The following is a 20,483-nucleotide window of genomic DNA, read 5'->3' on the forward strand; positions in this document are numbered from 1 at the left end:
TGAGCAGAGCCATTGAACAAGTGACAGAAAGAGTGTGACAGGACAAAGGCGAGGGGTGGAAAGGGACGGGGTTCATAAGACGGGGAGTTTAAAAGAGTCGGAGAGAAATAAAGAAGGTGCCCGGTTTACTGAGAGTGCGGCCAGAGAAAAGTAAGATGTGGCGAAAAAGGTAAAGAGAAGGGAACAGACAATGAATCCAGAGACGGCAGAGGAGGGAAAAAGTGACATACACAAGGATGTGAGATTGAGCTCTACTGTGCAGCTGTTTTTCAATCTGCTCAGAGAAAAGCAAAACTATTCTCTGAAGCTGAGCTTTATCCTGTTTTGTAAGACTCCTTCAGTGCATTCCTCCGTCAGCCAAACCTGCTGAGAGCCAGATCAAAGCTGCCACTGATGCATACGATGAACTCTTTGAAAAATACATCTGTCACTTTCTCAGACGGTACCCTATTTCTACAGGGTAAACATGTTTGGGTCGTACAGTGAAGCGCACAGGAAAACCGTGACAGTCCATCATCCCCTTCTTTGAATATGGGTGAGTATTATGAAATAACTCTGACTGAGAAGCACAGTCTGGCTGCTCCAGCTATCAGATATGAAGAAGAAAACATCTATTGAAAATAAAGGGCAATATGCTGTGCACAGAACACATTGCTATGTGTTCATATAACCAAGTCTTTTTTCTTTTTTTTTTTAGATCTGACATCATTGCAAAAACACAGACAAACCTACATTGAAATGACACACCCTCTCAGTGCACACTTCAGTCTTGGTAATGACTTGAATCTGAACAGAGGGGTTATTGCAAAGGAGACCGCTGTTATTCCTCCGCTCCATGCTGCTTTGTGCTGCTCGAAGAACAATTAGCAGAAAATAATTTTTGGATGTGCAGTAGGAACAAAAAAGAAAAAAAAAATCCCTTGCAGCTTCTCATTTGATAAGTAAGGTTTCAGCTGGCTTTGCCCAATCAACACAGAGACACAGACAGCAAACATAAAGATGAAAGATATCCAGAAATTAGAGGTCCCTGTGACATTTTCAGATTTTCTTTTTAGCAATGCATCTAAGCGCAAAGAACTCATAATACCTGAAATGTTGGTCCAGTGGTGCTTGTGTGCAAAATGTTCTTTGGATAACATGCAGTGTGACAGAATAGCTTACAAGAGCAGGTGGCAGAAAGGACACAACACTTTGTTCTCCAAGGTACATTGTCGCAAATCACAGTTTATATAATTAAATGCAGTCCCATAATTATGGGTCCACTAACTGAGTTTGCACTGGATCCAATTGAAAAAATGTAAAATAACTCTCCACCAGAGGTCTTTTTCTGTGCATGTTTTAGTGACTGTGTTTTCCACTTTTCCTAATAACTGCTGAGCCAATCTTCCACAAGTATATTTAGTTTATTGCAACTTGAAATCAAACTCAACTCTTGCTAAATGTTGTTTTCTATCTCCAAGGTCTCCCATCGACCAGTGGCTGTAGTGCTTTCTGTGGGAGAAGTAGTAAGAAGAGACTTACTTAATTATTTTTGACTTGAGATTCTGTTATAAGGGTAGAAACAGTTAATATCTTGCTGGTAGTAGAATTCACAATTATCCAGATCCCAATGATTGCTACAAAATGGAGGTATAAGGTAGTATGCCAACAGGGATCTCAACAGTTTTCAACACAAAGAATGGAAGGTATACAGAAAAGTATAGAGAAGTAAGTCAATGTGAAAAAAAACACACACAAAAAAACGCTGTAATGCTATTGTAATACTGTCTGGAATGATTTGCATTTTCTCCACCAGAGAAAACCACATGTTTCACAAAGGAAGACCATTGGTGGCACATAGTCTCCTCCTTCTTTTTTTCATGTAGATAATTACCAGCTTCACTGTAAATGACTGTCCAATGCAAATATAGTGACAGCTTAAAGATATGTAAAATAGTGTTTGTACAAACTGCTGTGATATTTAAGATTAGAGTTGTTTTAGGCCACAGCTTCCGTCTTTGCCTCTCTCAGACTTGCTAGTACATTATCTGTAAAAAGTTCTCATCCTCTTAGATGTTTGTGTTGCTTTTACAAATCAGTCACAATCAACAAAATGTGGCTTTTTGAGAAAAAATGACAGAAGAACCATTTGCTGTCAGTCAACTGGTGGTTGAAGTCTCACAATGAGAGGAATGGAGATCAGATGGGGGCAGTGACTGTGTCTCAAGCAATTGAGACACAATGTCTCGGTAACAAATCTAAGCCGAGAGCCTTTTTGCTTGGAATGACCTACAGAGAAACGTGCAATGTGCTCACATTCAAGCTTTATTTTAAAGTCACAATGAGAAAGCTACTGTTGGAGAAAACACAGCTCAAGGCTTGACTAGAGTTTAGCATGTGGGAGACTTAAGTTAGTAAGTGGAAGAAAGGCTTTTAGTCTGATGAGACCAAAATTAAGTTTTTTTGCCCATCAGACGAGACGGTATGTCTGACACCAAACACTGCACATTCCCACTGTGAAGCATGGTGGTGGCAGCATCATGGTGCTTCTTGGCTGTCTGCCCTGGAAGGCTTGTAAAGGTAGAAGCTAATATAAATGCAGCAAAATATCGGGAAATTCTGGAGGACAACTTTTTTCTATCCCCATGTGAGCTTACAGCCTTGGAAACATTTGTTTTCCAGCAGGGCAGCAATTTGATGAATCTGTTTAAAGCTACATATAAATGGTTTGAAGACAACAAGGCGGAGGTTCCGGAGTGGCCCAGTCAAAGCCCCGACTTCAAAACAACAGAGAATTTATGGCGGTGCTTGAAAAGTTTCAGCCTGATAGCTTGAACAGTTTTGCAAAGAAAAATTGAGTAAAACTGCAGCATCCAGGTGAGTACTGACTTGAAGGGAGTGAATACCTGTTATTTTATGTTAAATGTCTTTTTAATTGTTATTTCTGTATAAATCAGTTTTTACTTTCATATAAAAAAAATACTAATTTTGTCACTCATGAACAGTTTGAAAATGCAACAAAAAGGGTAAAATATCCAAGAATTATGTGTAGTTTTTATAGGAACTATAGCTTTAGCCTCCAACTATTCTCAGTTTACAAATAAAATGCCATGAAAATTATCTGCTGCAGGTGCGACTGTAACTTTACAACCTTTTAACAGCAAATCACTTCAAAAATGATCTACTATCCTTTTAAGATGGCGTATTGAATTGCTGTAACTGCAGACTCTAATCCTTCATTGTCATCTTTTTCAACATGCATTGTGTGAAATAATTTTACACTGATAGTGTAGAAATTGATTCAGCTACTTATCTTGCCCAACAATTATTGAATAAAAATGCTGAAGTGAGCGCATTAACTTCAGCAAGTGAGCATATTATTTTCTAACTATTTTAGGATTCAAGTTGTGACAGTCATTTAATGTCAAATAGTCCAAAAAATGTGCTCTATTTTGTTTAAAAAAATATCAGGGGACAGAGTAAAATCATTCTCCAGAATGAAAAATTCTATTTCTAGTGGTTTTAAATGAATGCGCTTTGGATAATTTGTCCAAAAAGTCACATCCTAAGCTAATTAGATGACTCCTAAATTAGACCCAAGGGAACAAAAAACCTATTCGACAAGTAATTGGCACATGGCAAAGCCAGAGCAACTAACCTTCTCCAGACAGGATGATGCAGCCAATAATGGCAGGAGCAACATGAGCACCCAATAATTGAGCTGTTGCCATCCACTGGAGCAGAGAGGGAGATATTATGTATGCACCAGATCGCCAATTGGCAACAAAACATGATGGAGACACACATCAAGGTTAGAAAGCTCATGGAAAGTTTGGATACTAAATAGAGCCCTGATGATACACAAGACAAGAGATGGGGACAATCTGCTCCAATATCTGTATCAGATAAGATGCAGACATCGTCATTCTTGGACCAGATATCAAGCTGAAGTCGCTGATCCAGACATGGCTGACTTTTACCCAATATGTTTTAAAATATCTCCTTCTTTGGAGTTATTTTAAAGTCAACGAGTCAAAATTAAATACAAGACAGATTTTTGTTATTTAGTCCATGTAAAAAAAATGTATAATGGCAAATGTTATTTGTAAGTGTGACAGTAAGAATCTCAGTTAAACAGCAACAGCAAAGCAAACCCCAAAACAGGAAGTGGCTTAATTTTACTGTTTTGAATGTTTAACTTCTGTCTGCCACATAAGGTTTGAACACGTCAGGAGAATGTTGACACAAGGTAGAAACATTTACAGTTCAAAAAAATATGTAGATGCTAGAGATGCCAATGGTGCTAATGTCTAATCAGAGCTGTTAAAAACAGCTTAAAACATTTTACCATCAAATTTCAGGGCTTTCTTGGACTAAAATAAGAAACTACTACTTTATTGAAATCATCTTGTGTGACTTTTCTCAATCTTTCATGTACAAACATGAATATGCCTTTGCTCATGAATAATTAATGTTTTTCATGGCAGAAAAGCTTGCTGTGGAGGGAGTTTATTGCTAGCTTTTACAGCTCTTAGACCACTTTACAAACATTTACACACCAATAAAGTTAAAGGTTTCAGAGCACCAGTCCTTTTTACGCTGCAGTCATGCTCTGAAGTCCTTTGCGGTTTTACCAGCCTCCCCAGTTTCAGCCGTCGATACAGATTTAGCGGCTCTTTCATATGATGTTAATATAAGCACAAAATTACCACTTTGGGGCCTATTATGCAAATATTAAAATGAGAAATAATAATACAACTGAATGCTGACAGTGATTATGTATTTTTTTTGTAATTAGTTGCAACACTAAGATAAGAACTACACTAAATATTGAATTAAAAACTCCTTGAGTCTGTATAATATGCATTGAATGCGTCAAATCACATAACTGAATATCAGAATCTCTATTTACGATTTTCTAATTTATTAATTTACTGTCAATTTAACACTTAGTTTGGGTAAATAGAAGCCAAGTCACTCACAACATGCTTTGTTATATCAGCTCAAATCAAGACACAAAATAAATTCACTTTACTTCTTTACAAATTAAAAACAGTCTACCTCAATTTCTTTAGGGTGTGACAGGAAACATTTAATCTTGCGAACGGCCTGTTTCCCCCTCAGAACCAGTGACTGACAGGTTCTCTGACCAGTCACGCAGCTGACGTCCACCCGCTCCAGAAAATGCACGTAAACCTGCCAGATCTGAGAGGGCGCCGCCTTCCACTTGTCACTGTCAACAAAGAAAAAAAAACGAGAAACACACGGTCGAGAACAATTAAGGCTCCCCCGGAGATGCAGCAGGTGAAGCTTGAGGTTGGAAATCATAAGAGCTGATCAACAGCTCTGCGAGCATTTTAATAAGCACAAACATCATCGCCAATCAGAGCTAAGATAAAGGGAACAATGTCTCAGGAGCCGTAGCTGGCTGTGAGAGTGGGAGGCAATGTAGTCACCTACTCGGTTCTGCTCAGCACTCGAGGAGCCTTTGGGGATATTTGCAATAGAAATAAGGCAGTGTGAGTTTTCAAGGGCTGGTGGAACATCAGTAACATTTGGAGCTGCTGATGAAATGAAGTGATATCTCCAAATGGCGAACAGATGCACACATAGAAGAGCATTTGAGGTTTTCCAGTCACACTTTCTTTTAATTGTTCCAAACTCACACCACAGTGTTAACTACTGAAAGCAGAGGATAATAACTTTAATATTTGATGTCTTAGACATGACATATATTGTGAATACTGCCGTTCTCCATTCAGCTATATGTACAGCTTTGATGGAAAATGAAAAGCACTTAGTTTAAGTAGTGGCTTAAAGTGTTTCAAGGGATTTATACTTATTGGCACTCTTTTCCCTCTTTTTCTCACAAAGTCACAGAGCCAGATGAAAAAGCTGGCATGAGAAGGGTGCACCTGCCATTAGGACCAACTCGGGGTTCAGTGTCTTTCCCAAGGACACTTCTGCGCATAGAAAGGAAATGTCGGGGACTTTGCCACTAGCTTGCTTTACCAGCTGAGCCACTCTTAAGGAGTGAAATAAAAACTGTCTGCAAGTTTGTGAACAACTGCTGGTAGCTCCTGTGCAAAATGATGCCTCTACATTTAAAATGGCATCTACACTCTGTATCATTGGTTACACCATTTTGGAAAAAATAGGATCTAATCTCTGAATGCCTGGCAGTTGCATCCACATGCCTTCAATTTTTAACAATTTATATTTCTTTAAATGTTTTTGTTGCAACCAACATGAAATAGCACATAATTCTGAAGTGGTGAAAATGGAACACATTTTCTTTTTTAATTAAGCTTTGAAAAAAAAACGCCATGCAAGGACTAATTAGTTACTCCTAAATGAAAGTGCAATCAATTGCTTTCAGAAGACACTGAATGTGTGAACAGCAGAGAATGTCAGCTGTTCTCTGAAATCCTCAGAAGTTTATAAGGAAACATTAATAAATAACCAGCATAGTGAGCAAAAAGGGACAGGTCAAGGAGAAATAAATACTGTATTTAAAACCATTTCTTCCTTCTCAAACAACACAACAAAAAACCTAATAATATACATCAAAGTGTGTGGCTTTCATGTGAGAAAATGCAAAACAAATGTTCAATACTTTTGCAAGACATTATATGTCTTATTGAGGTTCAGTGTAGAACAGATTATGGATTCTGTAATATCCACCATTCAGGTCCACTCTCTCACAAAGAGGTACCACTCGCTTAGAGAAAAAAACTTGTTCAAGCCTATATCAACATTTCAATTAGTTAAAAATGGACACTCCTTCAGGCTAAGCTGTGTTTGTATTCACCGTATACAACCTGCGTGGGCAGCAAACAATACATACGTGAAAACCATGACAAAGAACATCTTTATGTGTGGACTGGGACTCCCTGGTACTTTTAAGTACACATCCTGAGGCTCTCCAGGAACCTAAACAAGAATAGCAATTAAGAAAAACATGTTAAACTGGAGACGTAAAATGACTAAGAAAGCAATGACATGTGTGTCTCCAGTATGGCGGTGGATGAAAACTCATGCCTGGGGAATTGTAAGAAAATGCTTTCTACCTCTTTAATCACTAGTGTAGCAATCTGCAAAGGCTACTGTGGGTTACTTGTGGTCAGAACAGAAACATGCAGGAAAGTAATGATGTCTCACCATCATCCTCGTCTGGCAGACGATATTAGGGTCACTGCAGTGCACAGAAATATCAGAGCAGGAATTTGGGTCTTCAGCTGGTTGACACACAAACAAGGAAAACAAATAAAATGTTAATGCTTACAAGAAAAGTCCACAGTTAGATGGTGCATCTAATCAGCATTTATAAGAACACGTCCCAGGAATTAGATTATCATCATGGACTTTTCAATCTTATCATTTCCATCCCCTGCCTTGGTTCCCCAGGTACCGCTATAATGCAAATGAAATTCCTCTGTGACTGAAATTAAGAAAAACACATTTATCTCCTGTAGATCTATTATATATATATTCAGTGCAGCACAAAGGAGCGTTGTGGCTTATGGGGAAAGATCGATGACAGGAGGTTGTCTGAAAGAAGCCTAGCAACCTGTTGAGCCTTGCCACGGCGGCAGGCGGATGGCCTTTTTAAGGAAACAAAGTTCAGGGTGGTAAAGTCGGAAAGTCTGGTCCACAACGTGGGGCGTTGGCTCCACGTTGACCTGGCAGATGGCCATCGGCTTGCAGTCTTCTGCTCTGAATGTAACCTGTAGAGGGAAGAGGTGGAATATCAGTGGGATGCACTGCAGGCTTGAAGTCAAATTGAATTTTCTACATAAAATGACTAATGAAGGGCTGCTCTCTGTGGAAAAGAGGACGAGCGGTAATTCTAAATGAATCTTTCACGTAAATTGTATATAGACGTCTATCGCTTATAATAACAATAAGCATGCGTAATAAATACAGCATAATAGTAAGGAAAATTTACAGCATTTCAGTAACCTTGAATGTGTGCAAACCTGGCAAATCACGTACAAAGAGTTGCATGGATTTTCTACTAAATTCTTAAGTACGCCAAAGTTATTAACAAAACACTATAACTGATATTTTACTGTATGGTTGTGACTGCAAAGCACAGCATTCACAGCACCACAAACATAAATCTTGATAAACATTCCCATTTGAAGCAGGCTTATTCTGAAAAGCGCTTACTTTAAAAAGTGTGATTTATATCACTAATCTGCACACATCAACTGAATTCATTCATATTTTCGAATATATTATTGATTTTCTCATAGAACAAACAATGGAGAAAAAAAAGCAAAAATTACATTTCCAATCATACTATCAGGTTCTTTTTTATTTACCATTAATAAAATTATTGTGACTACAATAAATTAAAACTTTTATAAGACATTGTTTCACAATAAACAATATAATAAATGCCCACCTCTACTGCACATGGACAGAAAAACATGCATGCAATTGTTCGTACACATGGATTCAAGCACAATGTCTGAATATTTTGATCATTGTGGAATCAGCAGGTGCATGAGGGAATATCAGACTCCTCCTTCAATACGCCTCCATTTATATATACACAAATAGATGTAAAATAATCCTTACACGTTCAGTTCTCTCGGCTGCATTGTCAAATATCACGTGTTCTTGTGAAAACAGGGAAAACTAAGCAGGTCGTGAGTTGGAGAGCATCAACCTTTAATTTTTTATGCGTCTTAGGTGCATCACTTAAAAGGATGTCACACACTATTCCGGAAAAACAATGCAGAAGTGGGGGATGTCTTTGTTCATTCATAAAATCATTGTAAACTCAGATTTCATCAAGAGGTAGGTGGAACGCCCTGAGAAGCTTATCCAGTTAAAACAGGAAATCCACTTGAAAGATTGAAAGTTCACTCACTTGAACAATATTATACAGTAAAAACAAGATAATGTCTTCACTTCTCGCCTGCTGAGTCGTCATCGGTTCCAAAACAAACTGTTCCAAAACAACAAGCTGTTTACCAACCTGAAGGAAACCGCGCCTCCTTACATTTGCAGATCACATACGTACATTTATTTATTGGTAGATCAATACGAGTAAAAATTCACCTAGAAAAAGATTTTCATCCTGCAATGACGCTTTTAGTAATACGAGTGTGGTTGATGGCTCCACATACATACATGTGTGTACAGTGACTGCCAGGCAACGCTGCAGGAGGAGGATGTGAGCAATGGACAAGAATTAGAGACAAATGGCTTCAGGTCCACCAGCTTGTTTAATTATGAGATCCTTAACCAAACTGGGCCTCAGATGTTTAGAAAAATTAATCCACCAATTCCTTATTTTTATGAACTGGCATAAAAGAATACTATAGATATCACAACCATTTCCTAAGGAATCAACAACCTGGGAATCTTTGCCTCTCCACATGTGTTACAATAACACATTAAGAATCGTGTCAACTAGAATACCAATTAGTTGTGTCTAATTATTTAAATCTCCAATGACCACTGGAGAATGCTTTGAAGACTGCTGGATAAAGTAGCCAACAGCATGTGCATTAATCAGGATGTGTTTATGTTATAGTTTAATCACTTATATCATTATAAACGGTCTGTTTTATATCACAGACTGTTTGTAACAGGGTTCTTAGACTTTATATCCAAAGGACCAAACTGGATTCCTGAAGCGAGAGCCAGAACAACTAGGGATCAGCAAATCTTCTCTGTTAAATGTGTTTTCAACTTGTGAGATAGACAAATGGCACTTTGAGTTTGGAATTGTCAACTTAAAGAAAGTTTAACTTAACTTGATCAACTTAATTATATTTCATGCCTCAATAAATAAAGTGTTTTTTTCAAACAAAGTAGTCAACAAACTTACGCCCACAACACTTAATTGTTTCATTATAGAAAGAAAAAAAAAAATCTATAAGGTTGCATTATTTCTAATGAGGACTACAAATACAACATTGTTTGAAGTTAAATTTGGGTAGAGACAATAATAAGAAGAAGAAAAACTGGGATGCGATGCGATTTTCCCCAGCACTCTAAACAGGCAAATAAAAGTCATACCAAAGCAACCCTGAACAGTGTCAGGAACGTGTCTGATTCTTATGACTCATCCACGGAGGTCAGTACAACACCTCTCCAGAGTCTGTTAAAGCTCTCCGAGTTTTGTTTTTGCAGTCAATTTAAGGTTCAAGTTAGACTTGGAGGTTTTCTTGCACATTTTTCTTGGTGTCTGAAGCCTCGACTTGACCTCTCCCTTTACTCAAGTTCCTAATTAAATTACAAACTGCGGAGACAACAATCTGAAAAGGGGGATCCTTTGATAACCTTCTCTCCCTTTCAGAACATCAATTAGGTGAATTTCCCGAAGGCTAAGGAGCTTCTTAGAGGAGCTGATGGATCCCAAATTGGGACTCCACTTACGAGGCTTTTAGGCAGCTTATTGAAAGTTGCATCACTGGTGAGAAAGACAGCTGTAAAAAGCTAATTACAATGCAAGATCTTGGCACAGGTCAAGAAGAGCTTTTCTGCTAAACTGTACCTTAGCTACTCTCCTTATGTTTATGCTTTTTGTGTACAGAACTCAGAAAGATGTAGAAATAATTACTTTTAAATTATTCAGTTTTCTAATTCAATGTTCACAACATTGAAATGTTGAAAAGCGATTTAAAAAAATAAACTTAAAGCAACGCTTTCAATCTGTACTTTGCTACAATACAAAGGTATCCCCAGCAGTCTGACACGTGAACATTTCCAGTTCTGGAAGCTAACCTCAAACAATTTGCTTGCTGAACGCAGAGCAGCTGTCCAAACCGTGGGAGTATCGGCTTTGCGGCGACATGCTGACCTGCAGTTGTGGCCTATATCTGCCGATGTATGCTGACTGACAGCGGGGCCAGAGCTGGCATACTGACAGCTCTGCTGTTGGGACTTGTCAGTTTTAGCGGGATACAGATTTGATCCAGACCTGACCTCTTTGACCTGTTGACATGATTTTTTTCTTCTTCTTTGTTTGTTTGCCTGCTCCGACTTGCAGTGCTGACCGACTCAGAAAATACACAAACTGGAGGAAGGGGCTGGGGGCGGGAGTGGTGCACAAAATACTTGGCAGACTGGCACATATTTATCAACCTTGTGTAATGTGATCAAATCAAAATACTGCAAATGAACACCAGGAGGATCATGTTGTAACGCAGGTTGATGAGGATATTTGAAGACGCTGTTTGTAAAGGATCAAAGCTCCATTCTGCAGATACATGGCTCAGTTCTCTGTTTGTATCGGATCATCAGAAACATTGCAACATCTTGTTAGCAGCTGTGGCTCTGTTAATATGAGACCAAAGATAAACATGCAAGGACTCCATGTGGATGAAAACAAACACCCTTAACACCCATTTCCACCATGAAACATGGCAGTGGTGGTGTCATGCTTTTCTTCAGCAGGGACTCAAAAGCAGGTGTCAACACCAGATGGAGTTATATGAAGCGTGATCCTGGATCAGGACATAGACACAGAGCGGAGTCAAAGCTAGAATGGAATAGTACAGGATTTCTGCAGGCTTCACCAAATCAAATTTGACGCCTTTTAAGACCCTTTTAAATCTGAATTTCATTCTCACGTTTTGTGTTTATTATTTACGATAACACAAAAACATTTTCTACAAAACTAACTCCCATTGCCCACATTTGTGGACATCAACAACAAAACTAATGACACTAAATCCTTCTGTCCGCATATGTGTACGTCATGTTTAGCAGCATGGTAAATCTCTACAGATACTAACTTTTACAATTTTACAACAACAAACACTGAACACTTTTATAAATATCCGAAAAAAATCAGCCATAAAATTTTATAAGATTTTTTACCAGAGCAAAGTTTGGGTCAAAAGCTGCCATGTAAATTTTGAGGTGTGTTATCAGCCATCTTGACTCTAATCTGCAATGTGCTCTACTCTACCACTACGTGGCAGTATAACGGCCTCACGTGTGGACATCAGGCATTGTGCATTGTGGACTAGACAACCCAAAATGTCTTGTCCACATACGTGGATGCCAAGTCCTAGGATCTCGAGACTAATAGATAAATCGATTAGAGGCTAATAAAGAGAAGTTATTTTAATCACACATTTTTACTCTTTTGTCTTCTTTGGCTAGTTAATAGTTTTCACTTCCTTTTTTAGTGACATGAGTGTAAAAAGTGAGAAGGTAAGAAATGCTATCCTGGCATGCCTCAGGGAGTTGTCTGTGGGTTTGTGTGCATACAAGACTGTGAACTTTATGATGGAGCTTAAAGTTAACTCATAAAAGCTTCAGATCCAAAAATCTATTCAGTAGTTTGAGATTAGGTGTCTTTATCCTCTTTTGCCATGTCTAACATATTAAGACATTATGTAACAGATGGGTATGTGGTTTCATTTTGAAGCCTAAGATGTATCTTTACATTAAAGGTTTCAGATAAAAGGTTTTTCGAAGGATAAAACACAAGCACATCCGAGATAACTAGAAATCTGCAGCTGGAGATAAAACTAGTTCCATAGAATATTGTACAAGGCGTAATGGGACACTGTGTACCTTGATAATTTTGGCATTAATAATGTTGGACAGCGTCTTCTTGGCCATCTGGGAACCTTTGCCTGTAGGCAGGAAGCTTGGTCCCTGTAAGGATTCGATAAAAACACACAGAGTTATCAAAACTGAGCATCTACATATAAACACTAATTTATTCTCAGGAAATACACTTACAAACCCTGGCAAGAAAACTGTAAATGGTAACAACAGACAACAAACGAAGGGCTTCAAGCCACCAGCAATCCACTGAGGATTAAACAACATCTGACGTAAGTGACACTTGTTTTGAACCAAACTTGTGACAAGAAATACAATGAAAAAGCCGGAGAGTCCTTTAAATAGATCAGCTGTGATTACTAAACACTGAGGTGCGGTGACATTTTCCTCAAGTCTTAGCCTCGCTCCACATTTTATTTGCACGGTTTCTTCGCAGTTGAGACACATATTTGATGAGCTCACGACCAATATATTTCAAAAGATGTAAATGTACTTGAATCAGTATTAACAAAGCAAACAAAAAAGAAACTAGTGTGTTCAGAAGTTCCTTTGAGTTTTCTCATATGGTAGAATGAAGTTTGTTTCCTACAGTTAAAAAAAAAATAGAAATAAAATATGTTTAAATGTTATATTGTAAAACAATAAAGACGGTGAGGAAAAAAAGAGAAATCACAACAACAGTTCATTCAAAGTCACCCTCTGATCTGAACTTCACCTGGACAGATATGGTGTGGTTGCAAAGGAAGCTCTGGTACTTCAGGGGAATGTGGACACTTTCTTTAGGCCGGAGATAAACCCTGGGACCAGGAGCTGCTTCTTCCACGTGAAACATGTTCTCCTCCAGCGGGGTAGAGGTTTTCGTTATTGCTTTGAAGTAACGCCACTCCTCTGTGTCAGTGATGACACTGGATGAAAAGATTAAAGGACAGAAATGTGATCAAAGCAAGATTTACATATTTTTTTAAGCCATTCAAGATCACAATGCGACTTGTTATGCGATCAAAATGGAAACCGTGTGGTAGAGCAGAAGAGACACCACCCCCCCAAAAGAAAATCTGATTTCTGTTTCTGTAGAACGACCAAATCCTGGTACTGAAGAAAGCAACATATGCTTCAACTTCGAGAGAAACTCCAAAAAGTACCAAGATGGGTACATCACATTTAAGAGAACATATCTGAAGATTTGTCATAAATTCAATATAAATTTGTAAGAAAATCCATGATCATGTATTAAAGAACCATCTTGCTTTCATGCAAGCCCAACAGCGGTTAAGGATCATGACTCACTTTGTTTTTCACTTTTTTTTTTTAAGAAGCAAGTTGCTGTGGAAGATAAGATTAAAATATATCACTTAGCTGCACTAGAAACTGTAAATCGAAGCCTCTGCAAATTTGACAAAACTTGCATCAGATTAAAATTTCAAATCTGTTGTGAGATAACTGTCATATATTACTACGCATTTCAAGACATCTGAAAAACAGTCTTGTAAGATTGTTTTATTTTGAATTTAATATGCACAATGTTTGGTTCAAACTGGTTTTGTTCAGAAATGATCGTAAAATGTTTTCTTCGTGACAAACTGATCTGATGGAATGGACACAAATCAGAAACCAAATTAAACATTTTAAAAAGAATAGTTAGATGTCATTCACATGAAACTAAATAAGTACTTAAACATTCAGTGCTCAAATAAAAAGTATAACGAACTGGAAGAGTCTTTGAACATATTTTTTTATGTTTCCACAAAAAAGGTCAAAGCTGATTGTAAAGATACATAAAATCTAAAACATAATTCAAAAAGAAAACCAGAACACCAATAAATGTCTTTATTCAGGCATATAGTCTAGTCTGTAAAATGTCAACAAATTAGAACCTTCTTAAAATCAGTAATAAACACTATTAGGTTTATAGTAAAAAAAACCAGCAACTAAATCCAGCAACAAGTAGACCTAAGTACCTAAATGGAATGGAAAATAAAAATGATACATGAAACCAAACTTTTAAGTTTTAGATATTTTTGGCAGACCTTGTGTAAGAAAACACACTTTGCATAACCCCTAAATAACACTGTGAAACATGGGGATGTTGTTTGAAACATGACGGCCGCATCATGTTTCGTTTCTTCAACAGAAGCTAGCAGAGAAATACCCAAATAAACCTGCAGCTTTTATTGCGGCAAAAATGTTTTTCTACAGTGTGCGTGGTTTCAGGAGGCCTGAATATAAACTACACATTTTTCAAAATTTGATTTGCAAAAAAACTATCTCTGAAAAAACATCTAGTGCTCCTCCTACTTCATGATTACACACCTCTGTGTGTTGCTTTGTCACATACAATCCAAACAAAATAAACTGAAGTTTATGTTTGTAATGTGTCTTTGTGTAAGAAAGGCACATTTAATAAAATTAGTCATTATTTTTATAGTACATAATCTCCTGAAATGAAGGTAACCAACCATTTCATATATAGTTATGAGTTGGGAGGCTTGTTATTAATGTACAACTCTGTATTTTTAAAAGCCATGAAGAAAATCTTAAACGGGAGCTGTTGTGTGCCTCGCTGGTAGAGCAAGTGCACCTCTAATGTCCTCTACGATTCAATTCTCGACCTCAGCATGCTGCATGTCATCCCCTTCTCTCTCTGCCAATCTTCTTGTCAAGCTACTGATGAATAAAGACTTCTGGTGAGACAAGATCTTAAAAAATAAAGGGAAATCTTAAATCTGAAGTCTAACCGGCACACATTCTACTGAACAGCCAGAAGTACACTTTCACTAAACTCCTGAACCAAGCAGCTACACTTCCACCACACTTATTTGCCTTAAATTATTGACAGTGTGTATGGAAAAGGTGTGAAGAGGACAGAAATTGCCCCAGTTGGGTCCCCTAATAAATGGATTTCCAGGGAATAACGACCAGAACGCAATAACCCATTCCAACAGACGAAATGTCTTATCTCTCCTCCTCTTTTTCTCTTTATATGCAAAAATTTTCACACACAAATGCATTCAGGGAACGGTTGCTTTAGACTTCAAAGGTTTGAAACCATGGGAGTGGAGGGGGGAATTTCTTCTCAATAGGAGACTAGGAGTTTTTAAATTTTTTAGAACTCCATCATTGCCAACTTTAGGCAAAATATGCTACAGTCAGTTCTGTGAAATGTATCTGGATATTCCCACAGTGCGGTTTGAATAAAACATTTTGCCCTTGGCATAGACAACAAAGAGGTTTTTATGGGTGTTTGTTTCACCTGTGAGCTTTTATTGCAAACTGTTGGCTGATTAATTATTAAATAAAAGTAAAAACAGTAAAGTAAGAGAAACCAAAAACCGAAGAATAAGACGACCGAAATGCAGAGCTGAAAACAGCATAGGAAAAAAAAGAAAAGAATTATGGGAGCAAGCCAGCACAGCTGGGAGGAAACACACAATCTGCTGGCCATCACTCCTCCAGCACACAGGGCTCGGTCAGGCAAAGTGCAAAATTCCCAACAAAATAAATGGCAACAGGTAGCAAACGTGTCCATCCAGAGGAGCCTCTGGGCTTGAAAACAACTGCTGACATCAAAGCTAGAGCTAGCTTAGCCTTTCGCTAAGTACTCTGTCTTCAAAGACTGATGCTGGAATTGAGAGGTAGGGTCAGCCTTGTTTCTAGTTTGTTTTTGTAGAACAAAGACCCGACCCAAAGCTCGCCCCAGGTTCTCAAGAAACCTACGTGTCAAACATCGGCTGAAATATTGATGAGGAAGCGACAGCAGAGCAACTTTGTGTTTTGACCAAGCTGCTGCTCGTGTAGTCCAACACAGATATTATAGACAGTTTTACTTCCCCGCTAAGATGGAGAAGAAAACAGATGAAATATGGATGAAAGGATTACAGTGGACTTCACAATGAGGTCTTTTTGCCTGAAATTGTGTAAGATCGGTAAGAGTTGGCCATCATTGACTTGGTTTATTATTCAAACTTTATCGGCTTTGTTAGACCCATCTTTCTTGTTTTTGGAGTAACCTCGTCCAACAGTATGTATTTTTGACAGAACACAATATTCATGTTAAATATATCAAGAAGAGGTTGGAAATGCTGCTGTATGCATTTGGCATGTTGATCTGGAATTTGGACTACACAATAAACCTGTAAATATCACATGTGTCACCCCATGTTCTCCTTGATAAGCAATTTTACACTGAGTGGGAAAAAATGAATAATCTGATTACGATGTAAAAAGCTTTAAATGCAGGCCAGGAATGGGCATGATAATACATCTGTTTGCAAGGATTTGGCACATGTAACCTTCATGCATCTTTATGGACAATTTTGCTCCATAAAAAAATAAATAAAATCGTTTTGTATGTGGGTGCAATAGGCGCATAAATCTGCTAAAAAAACAACTCTCCTTTCACCATATCTTAAACAAGTCCTGTGCTGCTCAAAGCTTTTCACCCTCCAGCGGTCTTCAGAGATGAGATCATTTAAACCCCACAAGCCTTTAACACTGTGCGCAGTCCGGCGGGGTCGGACCGACCCTATGTGCAATTTTGTGTGCAATTTTACAAGTTTTTTTTGTGTGTGTGTGTGGTTTTGGAAATTGATGGTGTGACCGGACAACCAGCTGCTTCACCCTGTCTGTGACATTTGCTGTGCTTCTCCTGAGCGATGCGCTAAGACCACAGGAGGGTTAAACATCTTAATTGTATATGCTGTTTAATTAATTTGAGTAGTACTTATAAAAAAAGCTAAGTGAGTTGCTTTTCTATAATAAATGTTTGGGGACTGGAATTGTTTTTTCTAAATTAGTATTGGGTGTCACAAAGACTAACCAACATATTTTCAAATTTGATAGACTTTAAAATGATCAGCAGATAAACCTGTGGTTACACAACTGTCAGTAATTACAGCATTTTATGGGCAATGAATTGCATATTTTATACCATCGTTTGGCTCGTCCTGCAACTTTAAGTCGGATGCATTTATACATGCTTTCTTCTTCTTCATGATGCATTTTCTGACTGATGACTTGACTGATGTGAATTCATACAGATGGACAAGAAACAAGGATTTAATAGTACTGTCATGATCGTGATTATAATGACCACAGTTTCAGGTTGTTGCAGTCAGGTAACTCAATGAGACGGTCACTTTTTACACAATTTTATTAACGTTATCATAACCTCTAACGGTGACTGGTCCATAACTATCTGTAACCTATGGTTACGTGTCCTAATCTGCTCGCATTCTCAAGGTACTTGAGATTTTTGTCAGTGATTGTGTCTGAATTATTCAACATATCTGCATAAGGTTTTAACAAGTAGAAAATAAACTTTTTAGTTGGTTTAAAGAATGTGAATAAGTTCTTCAACTTAGGGTTTATTGCACAACTCAAAGCCAAGTGAGTCACTGAAACTAAAATCTTTCCAACATTTTTTATTTGAAAGAGTAAAAAAAAAAAAAATCAATAAATTCATAACTAAAAAATTCCTGGTTTTATCAAGTCTCAAAAAACAGAATTAAATGAAATCATTATTTGAATTCCTGCATTTAATCTCTTCCATGTAGGGAAGGATGACCCAAGACACATTGAAGCTCAACATGCAGGAGAGTTGCTTAAATATCATAAGGTCATAAAACATATAGTGCACTTAGGGAACTACGAGTTTCACTAATGAAACCCAGATGCTGCAAAAGACACATGTCCAATAATGCAAAAGTTTCCTTCTTCATTCACGCATTCCACCACTTGGTAAAGGTCAAAGCATTTGGCACAAATTGTCACACTGCCTTGTCAAGAAATAAATAAACAAAGAGGGTGCTAAGCCAGTAAGAGGACAGATAGTGGGATTGATGACTCTCAATTAGAGGAGGCCCAGTGGCCGGGCTAATGCCATAATGATTTATCCATGGTGTGCCGCTGCCTTTGTTGATCAACCTGATATATGTTAATCCAAAGCTCAGGCATGATCGGAATCCAAAACAAAAGACTCTGTGAAGGCGGGGATTAACTATGATGCTAAATGAAAAGAAACGGGCACGGCATGGAGACGGAGAAGGAATCAAGCGCAAACATCAGTAATAATGGCTGCTGTGTTTGGATTAAAGGGGTTATTTGGCATCTTGCCAGGATTACAGATGCATCTGTGTCAAGGACATGTTTGTGTTTCTGAAGGCGAAAGAATCTTCATTGTCTGAGAGCCTATTAAGTGTCTGTGAATAATGAGCAAAAAAGTTGACGAATGATGCCATATAGAAACGTTCTTGTAAACTGAAATTATCTCCTTTGTCATTGTTGACGTAAACACATGAAATGTACCTCCAAATAATCAGCCTCTATTTGGACTATTCAGGAATAGTCCAAATAAATATGCATGCATATTTATTTGTGGTGCTCACGTAGAAAGTATGAAGCTGGTTCCAGCTAATACTGTGAGGACCCACTGTCAAATTGTCAGCTCCATCGGGACTCTCTCCGAGACGTTTTGAGCCCTGGTGTAACATTTTCAGAGAGTCTGCGTTTCGGCAGACTTTGCCTCAGGGAATTGCCCACAGTTCATAGCTTCATGACAAGTACGGCCCAGAGGCACAAAGTAAAAACAAACCAAAAAGAAAGTGTACTGGTACAAAGATGGACGTTCTTTAGCATGTAAACTTGAAGTTTAAGGGAAAAAAAAACTCTCGAGAGTCCCAAATTACTGGAATCCTACAGGTGTTCAATTTTAAATCCAAAATGTTCATTATCACCGAGTCTGATAACACAAAACATGCCAGAAAATGTATTAATTCAAACAGAGGAGGAGAGAAGAACAGATGACACGACCGAAAAGTACCACTGTTAATGCCATTCTGAGTAATAAATGTTTGGCTCCTAAATAAAGATGTAATCATCGTAGAAGTGTTGATTGTGGGTCGCCGTTAGTTCCAAAACATTACTTCACAAATGGAAAGTGTTTATAACTTCGCTATAACGTTTGAGTATGTCTGCAGCTGTTCATTGAAGAAACTGCAAATCTGTTTTCAAAACCATGTTTAAAAAAATTCCTTTTTGATAAAACCTACAGCCAGAGTGGCTTAAGTTTTCCTGTCCATTTATGCATTTTTTCACCGTCTCCATTACAGACAGCTCACCGGGCCCACTGCTTCTGTGCCTTTTTCTGGTTAGATTTAAACTTATTCTGGACTGAAGTGGATTGCATATAATTTGATATGAACTGGACCTCTTTGACTTGTAAAGTGTCTAGACAAAGTTTAGCTGCCCTAACTTTATGTACTAACTTGTAGCATAATAACAAGAGTAGTGAAATTTTAAAATGGTTGAATTGTTTAGTTGTCAATTAAGAGCCAACTTCTCAGTCTGCTACACTGGAGTGTGTGAGGTGTGAGGATACATTATTCCACAACACGGAGCACAAATAGGCTCATGAGCTTTAACATCATAAATGGAAACACATTCACAAAGTGTGAACACAGCTTACCGTAGGAGCACGGCTTGTTACGATCTAACAACAGAAAACACATACGGCACAAAAAACACATGTTCACACCTAGTGTGTTAGATTGGAGAGCCACCAATAAATTTACAACATCCTTCCAGTTTAAAAGAGGCAACACATACTAAGCAAGCACAGCACCGTGTTTACAAATTAATAAATTAAGAAGTCTTGAGAGCAACAAATAAAAGTTGTGTGTGGCTATAAAAAAAAGTGGCTCAACATGTCACAGTAAACGGGTTAATACCAACTTTGAAATGCAGGCGGGTAAAGACGACGCAAGGATGAATCCGTCATAAACGAGTTTACTAAAAATATATCTGTGAGGAAAAGTTCAACAGGTTTCTTGTTAAAAACAAGAAAACATTAAAACAAAAAAAATGTATGGGTGAAAACAGGTACAACAAAACTGATCTCTTGAGTTTTCTGGTGGCATTGAACTATAAAGACGGCAAGATCCCCAATGATGTTACCGATTTTTTAT

The 20,483-nt window shown here is 37.9% G+C and overlaps 1 protein-coding gene across 5 annotated transcripts in view; it reads right to left on the minus strand.

Moving 5' to 3' along the window:
• The window catches only part of nphp4 (nephronophthisis 4), a 185,780-nt gene that overhangs the window by 11,274 nt on the left and 154,023 nt on the right, over positions 1-20,483 (minus strand). For all 5 annotated transcript variants that reach the window (XM_008413093.3, XM_008413092.3, XM_017305948.2 and 2 more), the window contains 6 exons: positions 13,238-13,427; positions 12,529-12,612; positions 7,550-7,706; positions 7,141-7,217; positions 6,827-6,912; positions 5,041-5,212 (listed from right to left, as the gene is read on the minus strand). In XM_008413093.3, the coding sequence (XP_008411315.1) occupies positions 5,041-5,212; positions 6,827-6,912; positions 7,141-7,217; positions 7,550-7,706; positions 12,529-12,612; positions 13,238-13,427 (766 nt within the window). The remainder of the gene's footprint in view (positions 1-5,040; positions 5,213-6,826; positions 6,913-7,140; positions 7,218-7,549; positions 7,707-12,528; positions 12,613-13,237; positions 13,428-20,483) is intronic.

The sequence above is a fragment of the Poecilia reticulata genome, chromosome 7 (genome assembly GCF_904066995.2).
Source record: "Poecilia reticulata chromosome 7, P_reticulata-male-v2, whole genome shotgun sequence".
In the NCBI taxonomy this organism is placed as follows: Eukaryota; Metazoa; Chordata; class Actinopteri; order Cyprinodontiformes; family Poeciliidae; genus Poecilia; species Poecilia reticulata.